Source organism: Oryctolagus cuniculus, chromosome 21 (assembly GCF_964237555.1).
Source record: "Oryctolagus cuniculus chromosome 21, mOryCun1.1, whole genome shotgun sequence".
NCBI classification, from domain to species: Eukaryota; Metazoa; Chordata; class Mammalia; order Lagomorpha; family Leporidae; genus Oryctolagus; species Oryctolagus cuniculus.
In genome coordinates this window covers 15,906,749-15,925,624 of record NC_091452.1, presented here as the reverse complement: position 1 = coordinate 15,925,624, position 18,876 = coordinate 15,906,749, and the positions used below count along the sequence as shown (strand labels likewise).

The window sequence follows — 18,876 nt, the reverse complement described above, 5'->3', positions numbered from 1 at the left end:
AGCCCTTGCAATATGACAGAAACAGAGGCTGGAAGAACTCTGATGCCATTGGAGAGGTAGGTTTTGTGCAGAGGGAAGGTTCTGGAATCGATCCAGAAGTACAGCACCCAGCTCTACCACCTGAAGCGGCAAGACCCAGGATTAGTTGTTCTCTCATCTTCACTGCTCCCATCTATAAGATGTGGATTAGAGTTCCTCCCTCCCAGGGCTGTGGGATGGATTAACTGAGACAAGGTATTTGATTAAAAAGGGTGGGGACATGATATATTTATACTGCTCTCTAGGCATTTGGCATAGCAGTTAACATGCTGCCTGGGACACCCACATCCCATATCCAAGTGCCTAGCTCAAGTAGTTGGGTCCCTGCCACCCATGTGGGAAACCAGGACTGAGTTCCTGGCTCCTGGTTTCAGTCTGGTTCAGACCTAGTTGTTGCGATCATCTGGGGAGTGAAGGAACCAGTGGATGGGAGCTCTGTCTCTCAAATAAATAAAATAAAATAAAATAAAAAAGCTACTATTATTGTCCTGGAAACAAAAAGCAACATATTCCTGTTTGGAAAACCCATGCATTAAGTAACTCTATAGTCTTGGTTTTGTGCTAATGCTTGTGTGGGGTGGGGGGGTGGGGGTGAGAGACAGGGAAAGAGAACAAATCTCTAGTTCTACCTCATGTAGGCATCCGGAGTCTGGCAAGGACTGCCTCCCTCCTTTAAGACTTTCTGCACACACAGATAGAACACACACACATGCCCAGAATTCGATGACCGTGAAGTAGCATCCACGTTATTGGCACCCAGGTTAAGTCGTCACGGCAACACCCGGCACCCTGAAAGGCTCCACTTGAACTGCAGGCACTTGCCATCTTCACTCCTGCTGTCTTGTTTTCCCACCCGCAGGTGCACCCCTCCCTAAAGCACTTTGCTTTGTTGTCCCTGCTTCTGCCACTCCTGCTAATGGAATCATAATTTGCCTAGCTTCCTTCCCTCGGCATTGTGCTGGGGCTCATCACGTTTCTTTTCATCGCCTGTGAAAGCACTACAGTGTCAACGTTTGTCCTTTCCACCGCTGATGCACGTTGGGGTTGCTCCCTGTTGTTTTTTGTTTGTTTTTAACGTTAGCCATTATGTTCTACAACACTATTCACTATTGTGTAGTCTTCCTGGTCTATGAGGGGACCTCAAAAAGTTCATGAAAAACAGAAACAAAAAATAAACCTTTACAAAACAAACCAACAAAAGCCAAGTTTACGTCGGTGCAGAAAGTTTTGCAATCCGGGGCTGGTGCTGTGGTGTCCTGGGTTAAGCCTCTGCCTGCAGCACCAGCATCTCATGTGGGCGCCGGTTCAAGTTCCAGCTGCGCCATTCCGATCCAGCTCCCTGCTCATGGTCTGGGAAAGCAGCAGAAGGTGGCCCAAGTGCTTGGACCCCTGCACTCACACGGGAGACCCGGAAGAAGCTCCCGGCTTCTGGTTTCAGCCTGGCCCAGCCCCAGTGATTATGGTCATCTGGGGAGTGAACCAGCAGCTGGACGACCTTTCTCTTTGTAACTCTGCCTCTCAAATAAACCAACCTTGGGGCAGGTGCTGTGGCCCTAGCAGGAAAAGCTGCTGCCTGCAGCGCCGGCATCCCTCATTGGCACGGGTTCGAGTCCTGGCTGCTTCACTTCCTATCCAGCTCTCTGCTATGGCCTGGGAAAGCAGTGGAAGATGGCCCAAGTCTTTGGGCCCCTGCACCCGCGTGGGAGACCCGGAAGAAGCTCCTGGCTCCGGATCAGCGCAGCTGCAGCCCTTGCAGCCATTTGGGGAGTGAACCAGCGGATGAAAGACCTCTCTCTGAAACTCTTTCAAATAAATAAATCTTTTAAAAGTATATAAGTAAATGAATAAACTATTTTTCAAAAGAGGCATTTCCCACGCACTCTAGGCAGCTCTCCTGCGAGTATCCTTGCACGTTCCTCCTGAGAAGCTGCGCCGGGAGCGGTCAGGGGTCGCACAGATGCGAAGGGGGGCGGCCGGGAGCAGTCAGGGGTCGCACAGACGCGGGGTGGGGGGAAGGGGGGCGGCCAGGGACAGTCAGGGGTCACACAGACGCGGTGGGGGGGTGGCCGGGGGCAGTCAGGGGTCGCACAGACGCGGGGGGGGGCAGCCGGGGGTAGTCAGGGGTCGCACAGACGCGGGCGGAGGGCGGCCGGGAGCAGTCAGGGGTCGCACAGACGCGGGGTGGGGGCGGCCGGGAGCAGTCAGGGGTCGCACAGACGCGGGCGGAGGGCGGCCGAGAGCGGTCAGGGGTCGCACAGTCGCGGATGGGGCAGCCGGGGGCAGTCAGGGGTCGCACAGACGCCGGGTAGGGGGGCGGCCGGGAGCAGTCAGGGGTCGCACAGACGCGGGCGGAGGGCGGCCGGGAGCAGTCAGGGGTCGCACAGACGCGGGCGGAGGGCGGCCGGGAGCGGTCAGGGGTCGCACAGTCGCGGGGGGGGGGGGGCGGCCGGGAGCAGTCAGGGGTCGCACAGACGCCGGGTAGGGGGGCGGCCGGGAGCAGTCAGGGGTCGCACAGACGCGGGGGGGGGGGGCGGCCGGGAGCAGTCAGGGGTCGCACAGTCGCGGATGGGGCGGCTGGGGGCGGTCAGGGGTCGCACTGACGTCGGGGGGGGGGCGACCGGGAGCGGTCAGGGGTCGCACAGTCGCGGGGGGGGGCGGCTGGGGGCGGTCAGGGGTCACACAGACGCCGGGGGGGGGGGCGGCCGCGAGCGGTCAGGGGTCGCACAGACGTCGGGGGGGGGGGCGGCCGGGAGCGGTCAGGGGTCGCACAGTCGCGGGGGGGGGCGGCTGGGGGCGGTCAGGGGTCGCACAGACGCCGGGGGCGGCCGCTGTGACTGGCTGTGAAGGCGGCTTCACCCCTCCACAGCCCCGTCAGCCGCCCGCTCCGCTCGGCTGTGGGCCCCTGCCACGCGTCCGCTGGTCGCTTGGGTTTCTTCGTTGGCGCCTGACCCGCTTCAGGATCTCGCCTTTTTCTGGAAATGTCCTTCCCGACGGGCTCCGTGGCCTGCGCCAAGCCGCCGCGGGCCGGTGGGCCGCGAGGTGGGGGAACCAGCGCCTGCTTCCTCAGCCGCGGCACAGACCCGGTGGTCTGCCCAAAGTCACAGAGGACGGAGACCAGGCCGCTGGCCGTGAGAGCGGCCGACAGCGCCCCGGCGACACCCCGACGCGGCCCCACACCAGGCAACCAGCGTAACCGCCGAATTCAAACTCCCGAGGCCTGCCCTGCCGGGTTTGTTCTCTTCCTTTCCCCATTGGTCGCGCGTCCAAGGGAGCAGCAATTTGATTGGCTCTTCTCCTCACTTCCTCCGTCCCTTCTTAAAGGGACTTGGGCAGGTCCTGACCGAGACGCGGATGTCTATCATAGGAGCGGGCCTGCTGATTGGCCCAGATACGGCTGAGCCCCGCCCACGCCTGGTTCAAACGCGACGGCGGGAGGCGCGGGGGTGGTGCGGAACGCAGCTTGTCGGGTCTGCTGAGCGTGAGTCTGGGCCCCACAACCCCGAATCTCCGCCACCCGGCTGTGTCAGGGCCGGGGAAGGGCCGGCTCCAGGCACCCCAGTCCCGGCTTTCCCTCCTGCAGCGCGCAGGGGCGGCGATTTCTCCCCCTGTGCGGGCGGCGCGCGCCCACCCTGCCCGGGAGCCGGCCGGCGGGCCTCGGAGGGTGGTGCCTGGGGCAGGAGGATTTGATCCTGGTTTATTACCGGGCCGAGCGCTCTGTCTGCCTGGCCTTGCCTCCTGCCAGCGTTGCCTGCGGCATCCGCCTGCCTTTTCTCCGTGTGGCCCTCGCTGTCTGCCCAGTGTCTTCGTCCTGGTGCCCAGCCCATCACCTCCTGCTCCCCGTTCCCACCTCTCTGGTCTCCCACAGCTGGGAGACGTCAGGTCCCGCCCCAGGAGCTGTGTCCAGGCTGCTGTGCCTCTCGTCCCCCCACTCATCAGCAACACTTGCTGTCACCTGCTTCCGCTCCTGGTTCAGAGGTCAGCTTCTCAGATCTGCTCCCTCTGCCGCGCCCTGGTTGGTCTTACCTTACCCAGACCCCACTCCCCTCGAAGCACTAATCACCTTCTCACGTGCTGTGCAGTGTGCTTGGTTTATTATTTTTTCATAGATGTATTTATTCGAAAGGCAGAGCGTCAGAGGGAGAGAGAGAGAGAGAGAGAGGGAGAGGGAAGGAGGGAGGTCTTCCATCCACTGGTTCACTCCCCAAATGGCCGCAACAACCAGGGCTGGGCCAGGCCACAGTCAGGAGCCAGGAGCTCCATTCAGGTCTCCGGTGTGGCTGGCAGGGACCCAGGCCCTTGGACCACCCTCTGCTGCTTTACCAGGGAGCTCGATCGGAAGTGGAGCAGCCAGGACTCTGACATGGGATGGCTGCGTGGCAGACAGTGGCTTAATCTGCACCGCAGTTCCAGCCCTGTGCTTGTTCATTTTAGTCATTCATTCAATAACTATTTATTCACACTGACCACGTGCCAGGCTACGCCTGTCCCCACTACGTGAGGACAAAGCCCCTGCCCTTGTGGGGTGTATATTCTAAGGGGCCGGAAGAGCAGGTAATAAGTACATCCGTGAGTCAGACAGTAGGTAACTGTATCATTCCTGGTGGAGTGAGTTTCACACCTGATTTTTAATTCCCGCAGCCAGACTGAGCTTCCTAAAACCTAGGTGCTGGCCGATGTCATCCTGTCCTTGATACTAGAGGGAAGGCAGGATCTCGCAAGCCCTCTCTGCTCAAAATGTCAGACACACTTGACCTTTTCCCGTATCCCTTCAGCACAGGGGGAGATGCTGAAGTTCAAGTATGGAGCGCGGCACCCACCGGACGCTGCTGCTGCTGCGGAGCCCATCGCCAGCCGGGCCTCCAGGCTGCATCATTTCTTCCAGGTAACAGCTGCCCTGCCTGTGGCTCACTGGTGTTTGTTTCTCTGGACTCGCCTTGCTGTTCACTTTGCCCTTATATAGGATGAAGACTAATATTGTAGTGGAAATCCTATTGGGTGTTTTTTTTTTTTTTTAAGATTTATTTTTGGGCCGGCGCCGCGGCTCCCTAGGCTAATCCTCCGCCTAGCGGCGCCGGCATACCGGGTTCTAGTCCCGGTCGGGGGGCCGGATTCTGTCCCGGTTGCCCCTCTTCCAGGCCAGCTCTCTGCTGTGGCCAGGGAGTGCAGTGGAGGATGGCCCAGGTGCTTGGGCCCTGCACCCCATGGGAGACCAGGATAAGTACCTGGCTCCTGGCTCCTGCCATCGGATCAGCGCAGTGCACCGGCCGCAGCGCGCCAGCCGCGGCGGCCATTGGAGGGTGAACCAACGGCAAAGGAAGACCTTTCTCTCTGTCTCTCTCTCTCACTGTCCACTCTGCCTGTCAAAAAAAAAAAAAAAGATTTATTTTTATTTATTAGAGAGGCAGAGTCAGAGAGGGAGAGGGAGAGGGAGAGGGAGAGGGAGGGAGAGAGAGAGAGAGAGAGAGAGAGAGGTCTTCATCCACTGGTTCACTCTCTAGACAGCTGCAACAGCCAGAGCTGTGCCGATCTGAAGCCAGGAGCCAGGAGCCTTCTGTGGGCCTCCCACGTGGGTGCAGGAGCCCAGGGACTTAGGCCATCCTCCACTGCCTTCCCAGGCCACAGCAGAGAGCAGGATTGGAAATGGAGCAGCCAGGACTTGAACTGGCACCCATGTGGGATGCTTTACCACCTACACCACAGCATCAGCCCCAGTTATTTTATTTTATTTTTTTTGGTGGGGGGATTTATTTATTTATTTTGAAAGAGTTACACACAGATAAAGAGGAAGAGACAAAGACAGAGCTCTTCCATCCACTGGTTCACTCCCCAAATGGCTACAACCTCCAGGGCTGGGCCAGGCCGAAGCCAGGATCTTGGAGCTTCTTCTGGATCTCCTATGTGGGTTCAGGGGCTCAAACACTTGGACCGTCTTCCACTGCTTTCCCAAGCACATTAGCAGGGAGCTGGATAGGAAGTGGAGCATCCAGGACTCGAACCGGCACCTATATGGATGCTGGTGTTGCATGTGGCAGCTTAACCTACTATACCACTATGCCGGCCCTGTATTTGGTGTTTTATGTGCCCTGACTGAATTGGGAAAAGGAGTATTGTTCAGACAGGAGTAGATACTTTGCCCCTTGAAGGGAGATCTTGTCATTTCTTACTTTTTTCACATCTATACTAAAGTTTGTTTTTTTTTTAATCCAAGAAAGAAAAACAAAGATGCCTTTTTTTGAGATTTATTTTTTATTTGAACGGCAAAGTGACAGAGAGAGGGAGAGATCCTCCATCTGCAAATTCCTTCTCCAACGGCTGTGACAGCCAAGCTGGGCTAGGCTGAAGCCAGGATCCAGGAACTCCGTCCAGGCCACCCACATGGGTGGATTGGACCCAGGTGCTTGGGTCAGCCTCTGCATTAGCAGGAAGCAGGATTGGAATTGGAGCAGTGGCGGGACTCGAACTGGTACTCATATGGAAGAGGCAGCGGCCGTGCTGGGACGCTGCCCTTATTTGCTAATCGTCAAGTAGAGGTTGAAATAGCTAATTCATGGGGTCGTGAGGAAGATTAAGTGAGATAATCCATATATAAAGCACTTCGCACCTTGGCTGGCTCTTGGTAAGCCAGGTTTTTACAGCTAATACCAAGTATAGGATAGAATTATTTATAGTCATGATAAACTTCTGGTTACTTAGCACTAATTGTATTTAGGAAGGCATTTTTTTTTTTTTTTTTTTTGACAGGCTGAGTGGACAGGGAGAGAGAGAGACAGAGAGAAAGGTCTTCCTTTGCCATTGGTTCACTCTCCAATGGCCGCTGCGGCCGGCGCACCGCGCTGATCCGATGGCAGGAGCCAGGAGCCAGGTGCTTTTCCTGGTCTCCCATGGGGTGCAGGGCCCAAGCACCTGGGCCATCCTCCACTGCACTCCCGGGCCACAGCAGAGAGCTGGCCTGGAAGAGGGGCAACTGGGACAGAATCCGGCGCCCCGACCGGGACTAGAACCCGGTGTGCTGGCGCCGCTAGGCGGAGGATTAGCCTAGTGAGCCGCGGCGCCAGCCAGGAAGGCATTTCTTTAGGATACCTGTATTATGATTCCTAGTCGTATGTTCTTGGGAACATTTACTTCACGATATTGGTATTGGGGATGTTCCAACAGATCCGCGTGCAAACAAACGGAAAACTCGAGTTGTGCTGTGGCGCCATCCGCACCATCATTTTATGTCACAAGATATTTTTCACAAGCGAATTGTCTCTGTCTCTAACCTTAGCTGGCTGGGTTGCTGCCACTTTCTAGCCCCTTTATCATTTTACTTCAAACATCTCCAACCTAGAACAAAATAACTAGGGATTTTATTAAGGGCTTATCATGTACTGGTTACATAATAGCTACGGCTTCCAATGCACTGGGCTCAGAATCAGCATACTCCTAATGATCTCATTTCATCACAGAGGTGAGAACTATTCCTTTTTTAAGGATTTGTTTATTTTTACTTGAAAGAGTTACACAGAGAGAGGAGAGGCAGAGAGAGAGAGGTCTTCCACCCGCTGGTTCACTCTCTAATTGGCCACGCAGCTGGAGCTACACTGATTTGAAGCCAGGAGCCAGGAGCTTCTTCCAGGTCTCCCATGCAGTTCAGGGGCCAAAGGACTTGGGCCATCTTCTACTGCTTTCCCAGGCCACAGCAGAGAGCTGGATTGGAAGTGGAGCAGCCGGGACTTGAACCGGTGCCCATATGGGATGCCACCACTATAGGTGGCAGCTCTACCCACTACGCCACAGCTCTGGCCCCGTGAGAACTCTTCTTATTTGCACTTTAAATAGGTGTAGGAGGACACAGGTGGAGAGGTGGGCAGGGAGTTGCCCGAGATTGTGCAGCTGGTAAATGGCAGAGCCAGACTCCATCTCTGGCCCAGTTCCTAGGGTTGGCCATGCAACTCCTGGACCACTCAGCCACCTGTGTCAGAGTTTTTTCAATGCACCTTACAGTTAATTTTGTTATTATGGGGAGGATTGTAGGCCAGCCCCCAGTTCATGGTGTTTTAGTGATTGGTATCTCAGTCCATTTTGTGTTGCTATAACAAAATACTTGAGACTGGGTACCTTATGAAGAAGAGAGGTTTATTTACTCACAGTTGTGGGGTTCCAGAGCATGGCGCTGGCAGCTGCTGGGTTCTGGTGAGGGCTTCCTGATGGATGCGTCACCATGGTAGGAAGGGCTTACGGAAGAGATCCTACAGTGAGACAGGAGGCAAGAGACCCGAGCGGCCAGGCTTGCTTTTTTTCTTTTTTTAGGATTTATTGAATTTATTTGGAAGGCAGAGTTACAGAGAGAGAGGGAAAGACAGAAAGAGATCTTCCATTCACCGGTTCACTCCCCAAATGGCTGCAGTGACCAGGGCTGAATCAGACCGAAGCCAGGAGCTAGGAGCTTCTTCCGGGTCTCCCACGTAGGTGCAGGATTGGGCCATCTTCCACTGCTTTCCCAGGCACATTATTAGCAGGAGCTGGATGGGAAGTGGAGCAGCCAGGACTCAAACTGGCGCCCATATGGGATGCTGGAGCTGCAGGCTGCAGCTAGCTAGCTAGCTTGCTTTCTTTCTTTCTTTCTTTCTTTCTTTCTTTCTTTCTTTCTTTCTTTCTTTCTTTCTTTCAGATTTATTTATTTTGAAAGTCAGAGTTACACACAGAGAGAAGGAAAGGCGGAGAGAGAGAGAGAGAGGACTTCCATCAGTTGGTTCACTCCTCAGATGGCCACAACGGCCGGAGCTGTGCAGATCTGAAGTCAGGAGCCAGGAGCTTCTTCTGGGTCTCCCTTGTGGGTGCAGGGGCCCAAGGACTTGGGCCATCTTCCACTGCTTTCCCAGGCCATAGCAGAGAGCTGGATTGGAAATGGAGCAGCTGGGACTTGAATTGGCGCCCATATGGGATACCAGTACTGCAGGTGGCGGCTTTACCCGCTATGCCACAGTGCTGGCCCCAATAACAACATTATCTCTTGAGAAAAACAATAATCCCTCTTAAAGACCTGATTATATTCCACTAGGCCCTACCCCTTAAAGATTACTCCACCTCAGCATTGCCATACGAGACCAAGTCTGTAGCACTTGAACCCTTGGGGGCAAACCATCTCCAAACTGTAGTAATAAGATCCACTTCTGTCCCTAGAAAAGCTATCACTGGGTGTTTAGTATACACCAAACATTTGCCTTGTGTGGCCAGGTGAGGATACTGTTCTCCCAACAGTGTTATTTTGCTGAAGTTTAGATACAGTAGCAATTTTGTTTTCCATCCTGATAAGTATTTCACCGGGTCTCAGTTTGTGTTTGTCCTTTTGACTCAACAGTAGTTCCCGGTGTATTCTAGGTTAGTGGTTGGCAGACTTCCAGAGCCAGCAAAATTATAAATTGGGGAGGGCTTTGTCACACAGCTGGTTAATCTGCCGCTTGAGACACTGGCATCCCATATCAGAGTGCTGGTTCAAGTACTGGCTGCTCTGCTTCTTCCAGACCAGCCACTAATGCATTTGGGAAAGCAGCAGAAGATGGATCAAGTCCCTGTTACCCATGTGGGAGACCCAGAAGGAGCTCCTGGCTCCCGGCTTCCGGCTGGCCCAGGCATAGCTCTTGCAGTCATTTGAGGAGTGAACCAGTAGTTGGCAGATCTCTTTCTCTGTACCACTCTGGCTTTCAAATAAATAAATACTTTAATCTTTGACCAAAGTTTCACAAATTGCTGGGCACACATAGATTTGCCACTTTATATTTTGCCAAATAAAGATAGAAAAGTAATAAAAAAGAAAAATCTATTATCTTCTGCCCTTTTATTTGATAAAGAAAGGACATTTTAGGCACACCAAGAGAGGAAGTACATCCTTTCAGCATAAAGGACCGTTTTAAAATTTAAATACATTTGGCTTTATAAAATAGATATGGTGTGGTGTTCATTTTTTTCTCATTTTACTGCAGGCTGTTGAAAACTTTGTTAAGAATCAGTGCTATATTTGGAAACTCCTGCTGTAGCTGATCTAAACTCATTGAAGAAGAGAAGAAACCAAGAATCTTATTTTTCTGAGTCAGTGGCAACTATTACCAAAGTGACAGGGTGACTTGTGACCCTGTGCTTGGAAAACCCACTGAAGTTTCAGTCTTTTGTGGGAACTGAATGATAAAAAAGATTCTAAGATATAATCTGGAGAATTCTATATTTTTTTAAAGACAATTTATTTGAAAGGCAGAGTCTCAGAGAGTGGGGGAGAGAAAGATCTTCCATCTGCTGGTTCACTCCCCAGATGGCTGCAGTAGCCAGATCTGAGCCAGGCTGAAGTGGGTGCAGGGACCCAAGCACTTGGACCATCTTCCATCATCTTCCCAGGCCGTTAGCAGAAGGCTGGATAAGAAGCTGAGCAGCTGAATTCTAACAGGCACTGTGCTATGGGAGGCTGTCAGTGCAGGTGGCTTAACTGCTGGGCCACAATGTGGGCCCCTGATGGGGAGAATTCTGATTCAGTAGGTAGGAAAGAGGACCAGAGAATCTGTGTGTGTGTGTGTGTGTGTGTGTGTGTGTGAAGTTCTCCAAATGTAACCAGTCTGCTTATGTTATCCAGTGTTGGATTAACAAACCACTCACAAAGCAGTAGTGATTTGTTTTTTCCTAGGATTCTGTGGGTTGGCTGGACGCACCTAGGTGCTCTAACGCCTCACCCTGAGGCATCTGTGGGGTCACTCCGGAGCCACACTTAGCTGTGATTGTGTTTGGGACTGGAACCTCTGGAAGCCCACTGCTGCCTGCGGCCCTCAGTCTTCCTCCTTGATGCCTCTCTGCTCCAGCGGGTCTCTCATCACTCAGTGTTCTTAGCCCAGAGCTTGTGTTTTTTTGTAGATAATAAATATTTTGGGCCGGTGCCGCGACTCAATAGGCTAATCCTCCGCCTGCGGCGCCAGCACACCGGGTTCTAGTCCCGGTCGGGGCGCTGGATTCTGTCCCGGTTGCCCCTCTTCCAGGCCAGCTCTCTGCTGTGGCCCGGGAAGGCAGTGGAGGATGGCCCAAGTGCTTGGGCCCTGCACCCCATGGGAGACCAGGAGAAGCACCTGGCTCCTGCCTTCGGATCAGCGTGGTGCACCGGCCGCAGTGGCCATTGCGGGGTGAACGAACAGCAAAAGGAAGACCTTTCTCTCTGTCTCTCTTTCTCTCTCACTGTCCACTCTGCCTGTCATAAATAAATAAATAAATAAATATTTTGGCTTTTCTGGATCATGTAGTTCTGCTTGCCACTACTCAGCTCTGCCGTTGGAGCACAGAAGCAGCCTTAAACAATGTGTAAATGAATGGGTGCAGCTGTATTCCAATAAAACTTTATTTATAAAGACATGCCGAGCTGGATTTGGCCCATGGGCTATAGTTTTCTGACTCCTGGTCTAGCTGAAGCTTCTTTCAGATTCCCAGAAAAGCCAAAGCAGATGGGGCCAGGCTTCCTAAGGGCTCTGCCCTGACCTGGCACATGGTCACTTTGGTGACGTTCTGATGACTGACACAAGTATCAGCACAGATTCAGGGGGAGGAGACATCTCCAGAACGGCGGAAGTGCTGCGGCCGTGTTTGCTGAGGGACTGTGCTGCAGTCCGTGGCCCAGCCCATGGAGTTCTAACTCCAGACCGGGGGCTGCAGGTGCATGTTGTCAGGGGCCCCGCAGACACGTGAGCCAGGTAGGAGCCTGGGAGTCAGGTCTTCGGTGAGCTCAGGGACACACCTGCTGCCAAGAGGGGAGCCGTGCCCAGTGTCGCCAGGCAGCCACGGGGATGGCGCTGTTGGGGACAGTGCTGTTAGAGCCACTGCTGTGGTGAGGGAAGCCAGACATTTCACTTTCATTTTTTTTATTTTGGTGAAATCTTCTGATTTTTAAATATTGGCAGATAATTCAAATTATTTAAAACACTACAGGCCAAACAAAACATGTCTGTGGGCTAGACACAGTCTGCCAGTTTGTAACTGTGGCTCCAAATCATGAATAAATTTGGCTTGATGATAGTCACTCCATCCACACTGTTTAGATGGTCCCAACGAATTCAAGAAACTGAAGTGATATCAACAAGCCTGTGGTCACACACAAAAGAAGTGACCATCATGGTTTCGCAGTGTGGACATGGGGTAACATGTCAGACCCAAGGGTCCAAGGAAACAGTACACGAACCTCAGACCATCAAGAATGAAGGACATTGTCTTTTTTTTTTTTTTTTAATTTTTGACAGGTAGAGTGGACAGTGAGAGACGAGAGAAAGGTCTTCCTTTTGCCGTTGGTTCACCCTCCAATGGCCGCCGTGGCCGGTGTGCTGTGCTGATCCGAAGCCAGGAGCCAGGTGCTTCTCCTGGTCTCCCATGCGGGTGCAGGGCCCAAGCACTTGGGCCATTGTTCTCTGCACTCCCTGGCCACAGCAGAGGGCTGGCCTGGAAGAGGGGCAACCGGGACAGAATCTGGTGCCCCGACCGGGACTAGAACCCGGTGTGCCGGCGCCGCAAGGTGGAGGATTAGCCTATTGAGCTGCGGCGCCGGCCCAGGACATTGTCTTATTAATGGGCTGCTTGTGGAGTTTGCTTCCCAAGCACTGGAGGCAGAAACCCATGCTAATGGCAGTGATCGACGTTGCCACGGAATTGTGCTGTGAGGGTGTCGTGATCAGTGAGCGAGTTGGTGGCTTGTAATTTACGCTGCGTGGATGTTATTGATCAAAGCTTATCATTATTGACAGTGCCTCCATCTGCTGCTTGCTGTTTTTAGGGGAAGCCACCCTTCATGACTCAGCAGCAGATGTCTCCTCTTTCCCGAGAAGGGATATTGGATGCCCTCTTTGTTCTCTTTGAAGAATGCAGTCAGCCTGCTCTCATGAAAATTAAGCACGTGAGCAACTTCGTCCGGAAGTGTAAGTTCGGGACCTTTTTCTTTCTTGGACACTGTCCCAGGAGAGAAAACGAGAAGGATGGGAAAGGCGGAGTGGGTTAGTGGTGGTGGTAGAGGGTAAGGACACTGGTCTAAACGAGACAGACCAGGTTCATGTTCACATTCAGGTTGCATCTGCTGTAGCTTAGAGACCAAGGCTTCTTGGTTACAAGCAACAGAAACTCAGTTTGAAGAATGAATGTATTTGGGCCATGAAACCGAGAAGTCCAGGAACGTCTGGTCCCAGGAACACACGGATCCTCCAACCCCATCCTTACACTCACCCAGGGCAGGCTTATCTTTAGGTACAATCAGCACAGTGCTTAGGGACCCCACAATATTTAATTTTAATGAATATAACTTGTTTTTAATTAGCTTCATTGATTCTGAATTATAGCTGTCTTGATAATGTTAAGTGTAACATTAAGCATAATTTTTGATTTTTTTTTTAAATGGGGGAAGGAGTTAACGAAGGGAAGAGCATCTAGGGCTCTGGGAGTTTCAAGCTGGCCCTGTCCTCATGATGGTTCTGGCTTTGCTTGCCTCCCGCGTGGTGGGTGCTTGGCTCTTTCCACTCACACGCACGTTTCCCAGCCAGTGGTGTTTTGGGCCCTGGAGAAGCCCGAGAACGTCTGGGGACATTTTCAGTCGTCACACAAGCGCGGGAAAGGGCTGCTGATGTCTGAAAGGTGAGACCAGAGAGGCCCCTAAACTCTTACAATGCACAGCATAGTCCTCCACACATAGAATCATCTGGGCCAAAGACAGACACTGGGCAGACGGGGTATGTCCGTGCCCAACATGACCTTGCTGTGTAGCCTGCCCCAAGCCCCAGCTTAAATGGCTTAGAGCAGTAGTCCTGGTGTTACCGCCCATGAGTGCGAGGGCTGGCTGGACTCCTCTGCTGTGTGAGACCTTGACCGAGGCTGGAGTCCTCTGGGGCTCCCCTGGCTGGAGTGTCTGAGGTCATAGGTTTCTCAGTGTCCAGTACTGTGTCTGGAAGGCTGGGAGTGGGGTGACGGCTCCTCTGTCCCCCTTCATGAGGCCTCAGGACCTTTTCCTCCCCACCTGGCTTCTCGGTGTGGCCTCTGTGCCTCCAGGGTCAGGGAGCTTCGGCCTGTGATGCCTGTTTTATAAAGTTTTCCTGGCACGCAGCTACACCCATTTGTTTACGCATGGCCCATGGCTGCTGTCACACTGCAGCAGTGTCTAGGTAGTTGTCACTGAGATCATATGGCCCACAGAGCCTAAAATATTTACCATCTGGTCCTTTAAGACAGGGCTTGGGGACCCCTGATCTACCTGGTCTCTCTGGCAGGAGAGCCGGACTTCCTATGTGGCCTCTCAGGGTTTCTAAAACCAGAAGGAGCCATTCCTGCGTAGAGTTTTATCCTAGAAGGGACACAGGGTCTCTTTAGCTCTGTTCCATTGTTGGAAGCAAGTCAAGGTGTCTCCCCACCTGGCCATGCCCAGGCTCCATGTGAGGGAAATGCACAGCGGGTGGATCCCAAGGGCTGTGCTTCGTGGGGTACCGCTTTCTGAGACTGGTCTGTACCTGCTGCCCAGCATTTGTCTCCCCTTACCTGGAGTACACAGTCCCAAGGAAGATTCCGATTGGCTCTGCTTTGGGTCATTTGACTATCGGGAGATTGAGGATTGTAATTGATTGGTCTCATCTGAGTCCCCAAAGGGTCAGGGCACTGTGATGATTAGGCCTTCCTGGTGCAAGGTGTGTGCAGTTACCCAAAGGAGCTGGGGATGTCCAGGAAGCAAAATCAGCAAATCTGCCCTATAGTGGCCTCTGAGAGGGAGAGAGAGAGAGAGGCAGAGATCCCAGCTGCTGCTTCACTCTCCAAATGCCTGCAATGGCCAGGGTTGAGGCAGGCTGAAGTCGGGGGCTGGGAACTCAATTTGTGTCTCCTACTCCAGGGCCCCCTGTGTGAGTGGAAGGGTCCCAGCCACTTGAGTCCTTGCCTGCTGCTTCTCAGGGTGTACATCAGCAGGAAGCTGGAACTGTAGTGGGGCTGGGACTCAAACTCGGGCACTCCGATACGGCTATGTGAGCAGCTCAACCAGTGGCTTAGCTGCTAGGCCAAACACCCAGCCGCTGACCTTCAGTATTTTCTATATACCCTGACCGTTTGCAGTGAGGAGAATGGATGTCTAATAAGGCCATGTGGGAACCGAGTGAGTTAATGCACAGGTGAGGCTTATCCTGTTGCCGGGCGCAAAGCACTCAGAATGCGTTACCTAATAATGATAACTGTAAGTCTCAACCACATTTAATGTATTGTGTACCTTTACCATGTACTTGGGGTATTTGTTTGAATAAGCCCTCACCTTGTCTCATTGAATATTTAAATTCTCAAGTGGGGAGCGAGAAGGGAAGGAGATTACGTGACAAGACTGGTTTTTCCTGAGCCCGCCTCAGGCCCCTTCGTTAGCCTTGAAGCTGCCCTCGGCCTACTTAGCAGCAGTCAGTCATTGGAATTGTTCAGTAATCAGGGGGCTAGGTGTAGTGGAAGGTAGATTTTTTCCTAATAGGCTGTCTTGCCGGGAACTGTTTCATATTTCTGAAGAGGCTTCCTGGGGAGCACTGTTAAGAGGCCATGATTGAAAACGAGTGATTGCATTAGTATGGACTCTTTTTTTTTTTTGTTTCTGGTTGGGAATGTAGGCTTTGCTTTTCTGTGTGCTGGAGAGCCCATCAGATGCTACTAGCCCGAGTTTCTAGGGTCTTCCTGTAGGGACGGCAGTTTTCTTTGGGGACCATTGGAGGAAATGGAACAAGGCGTGTAGCTCTGATTTGGTGCCTCCAGTAAAAATGCCCCTAACCTGGGGTTCAGTGGGGCAGGGATTTTTTCTTTTTTTTTAAGATTTTATTTATTTATTTGAAAGTCAGAGTTACAAAGAGAGAGAAGAGAGGCAGAGAGAGAGAAAAGTCTTCCATCCGACGGTTCACTCCCCAATTGTCTGCAATGGCTGGAGCTGTGCTGATCTGAAGCCAGGAGCTAGGTCTCCCACACGGGTGCAGGGGCCCAAGAAGTTGGCCATCTTCTGTTGCTTTTCCAGGCCATAGCAGAGAGCTGGATGGAAAGTAGAACAGCCAGAACTCGAACCGGTGCCTATATGGGATGCTGGCACTGCAGGCCAGGTGTTAACCCGCTGCACCACAGCGCTGGCCTCAGATTTTGTCTGTCTTAAGCGAGCTATTATCACCAGTGTCTGGAAAATTTTAGGCACTTAATAAATATTTGTTGAATGAGTATATTGCCACATAAACAAAAATAAGTGGTAACCACTATGCACAGTATTATGTAATTTGTGTAGAAAATAGGTGTGGCATTAAAATATGCATGGAAAAGTGTTGTTAGTCAATGAAGCTGGACTGTTCTTGGAGATTTGACAGCAGCTAAAGTCCTGTCATCTTTCCATTATATTTACTGTATGCAAAATCTTCTGTAAGTTCACAGCTTTTATACTTATTGGGCAAATGATGACCTTTGAGAATTTTTTTTTTTTTTTTGACAGGCAGAGTGGACAGTGAGAGAGACAGAGAGAAAGGTCTTCCTTTTGCCGTTGGTTCACCCTCCAATGGCCGCCGCGGCCAGCGTGCTGCGGCCGGCGCATCGCGCTGATCCGAAGCCAGGAGCCAGGTGCTTCTCCTGGTCTCCCATGCGGGTGCAGGGTCCAAGGACTTGGGCCATCCTCCACTGCACTCCCAGGCCACAGCAGAGAGCTGGCCTGGAAGAGGGACAACCGGGACAGAATCCGGCGCCCCAACCAGGACTAGGACCCGGTGTGCCGGCGCCGCAAGGCGGAGGATTAGCCTATTGAGCCACGGTGCTGGCCGACCTTTGAGAATTTTTGAAACCATTTCTAATTACAAATGTCAGATAAAGGTAAACATAAAATACTGAAGAAGATCATATTTGAAAAATTTATTTATTTTACTTGAAAGGCACAGTTAAAGAGAGAGAAAGATCTTTCATCCACTGGCACACTCCCTAGACCATAACAATCTGGGCTGGGCCAGACCAAAGCCAGGAGACCGGAACTCCATCTGCATCTTCTACCTGGTGGCAGGGACCCAAGTACTTGGCCCATCCTCTGTTGTTTTACCAGGTGTATTAGCAGGGAGCTGGATTGGAAGTGGAGCATTTGGGACTCGGACTGGTGCTTGTATGGGGTGTCAGTGTCACAGGTGGTGGCTTAGCTCACTTCACAACAATGCCGGCCCCTGGCACTGATCCCACTCATGAAAGTGGAGCCCTCATGGCTTAATCATGTCCCCAGGGGCTCCCTGAGTGCCCCCCCCCCCTTTAATACTGTCACACTAGGTATTAAGTTTCAACATATGTGTTTTAGGGACATAAGCGTTCAGACCACAACACATCACATTCACAGTACTGAGCAGAAAGTCCCCCAGAAGCGCACCTGACTCAGGTAACCACTGTCCATCGTTTGGTGCACAGTATTCTAATTTTTTTTCTGCACTTTGAAAATACAGACTATGGAAAACTTCCAGACGTACCCACTGGCAAGGAGAATAGCGTGATGATTCTCTGTGTACCGATCTCCTCACTGCAGCAGCTTCTGCCTGCTCTGCCATCACTCTTGTTTACTTTTACACAAAAATAGGTCACACGTGTATAATGGTTGGCGCTAGTCGTGCCCACTTAGCGGTGTACTGACAGAATAGATGTGTAGTGGACACTTTCCCTATGTGCCAGTTTCCACTGGAGGTACTGTGTTACAGCAGTGATCAAGACCGACCAAAATCCTTGCCCATTAATAATACGAGGGGTCTTTGGAAGCCAGAGCTGTGCCGATCCAAAACCAGGAACCAGAAGCTTCTTCCAGGTCTCCCATGTGGGTGCAGGGGCCCAAGGACTTGGGCCATCTTTCACTGCTTTCCCAGACCATAGCAGAGATTGGAAATGGAGCAGCTGGGACTTGAACTGGTGCCCATATAGGATGCCGGCACTGCAGGTGGTGGTTTTATCCCCTGTGCCACAGTGCCGGACCCTGGGTTATTTCTGATTGCTTTTCTGTTATGACTGTTTTCATTATAAGCTGATTTTTCTCTTAAATATATGTTTTTGGAAGTATTTATTTTTATTTATTTGAAAACAAAGGCATAGATAGGTAGATAGATATCTTCCACCCACTGGTTTACTTCCCAGATGCCTGTGATAGCCAGGGCTGGGCTAGATTGAAGCCAGGGGCCCAGAACTCCATCCAGGTCTCCCATATGAATACTTGAGCCATCACCTCTTGCCTCCCAGGATTTGCATGAGCAGGGAGCTGGAAATGGAGATGGAGCTGTGACTCGAACCCAGGCACTCCAGCATGGCACGCGAGCTTCCCAAGCTGCATCTTCACCCCTGTGCCAAACGCCCACTCCTGTATTGTTTTCAGCACAGGTGTGAGGGTGACTGTGAAGGTGGGTTCCTGGAGGCTGAGATGTTGGATTACTGAGGTTCAAGATAGACTCAGCTGTGGTGGCTTCTGCCTCCTTGACAGCATTTTCATTATAGTGCTTTGGGTCCTTATCTCCACCTCAATATTCAGTACCCACTGAACCCGCAAACACTGCCACTGAAAGTGCTTGAGGATGAAGGGTGACACGGCTTTGGGGTCACAGAGGCAACTGATAGGGAGAGGAGTTGTGAAGGATTTTTTTTTTTTATAGACGCAGGTTTGAGTTTAGTATCTCACCTGTTCACCTTAATAATCCAAAAGCTTTTGGATGGGAAAAAGAAAAAAAGGAGACTTGAAATGGTATCTTAAAATTCTGAGCGAGTGCTGTGGTGGTTTTGCCTGCAAAGCAGTTTGTCTGCTCGTGTGATGGAGATGCCTGGTCCTCTCCAGCGACAGATCCAAAGTTATTAAGTTGGACGATG

General features: G+C 52.2%; 1 protein-coding gene across 17 annotated transcripts in view; it reads left to right on the top strand.

Moving 5' to 3' along the window:
* Nucleotides 1-2,780: 2,780 nt before the first annotated feature.
* The window catches only part of CIT (citron rho-interacting serine/threonine kinase), a 182,021-nt gene continuing 165,925 nt past the window's right edge, over nucleotides 2,781-18,876 (top strand). For 7 of the 17 annotated variants that reach the window (XM_051826616.2, XM_017349606.3, XM_051826610.2 and 4 more), the window contains exons 1-3: nucleotides 3,382-3,517; nucleotides 4,812-4,921; nucleotides 12,812-12,953. In XM_051826616.2, the coding sequence (XP_051682576.2) occupies nucleotides 3,391-3,517; nucleotides 4,812-4,921; nucleotides 12,812-12,953 (379 nt within the window). In that variant the 5' untranslated portion in view covers nucleotides 3,382-3,390. Of the gene's footprint in view, nucleotides 3,269-3,380; nucleotides 3,518-3,544; nucleotides 4,015-4,811; nucleotides 4,922-12,811; nucleotides 12,954-18,876 lie in introns of those variants that run through there. The other 10 variants (XM_051826611.2, XM_070065988.1, XM_017349603.3 and 7 more) reach the window with 8 other exon arrangements.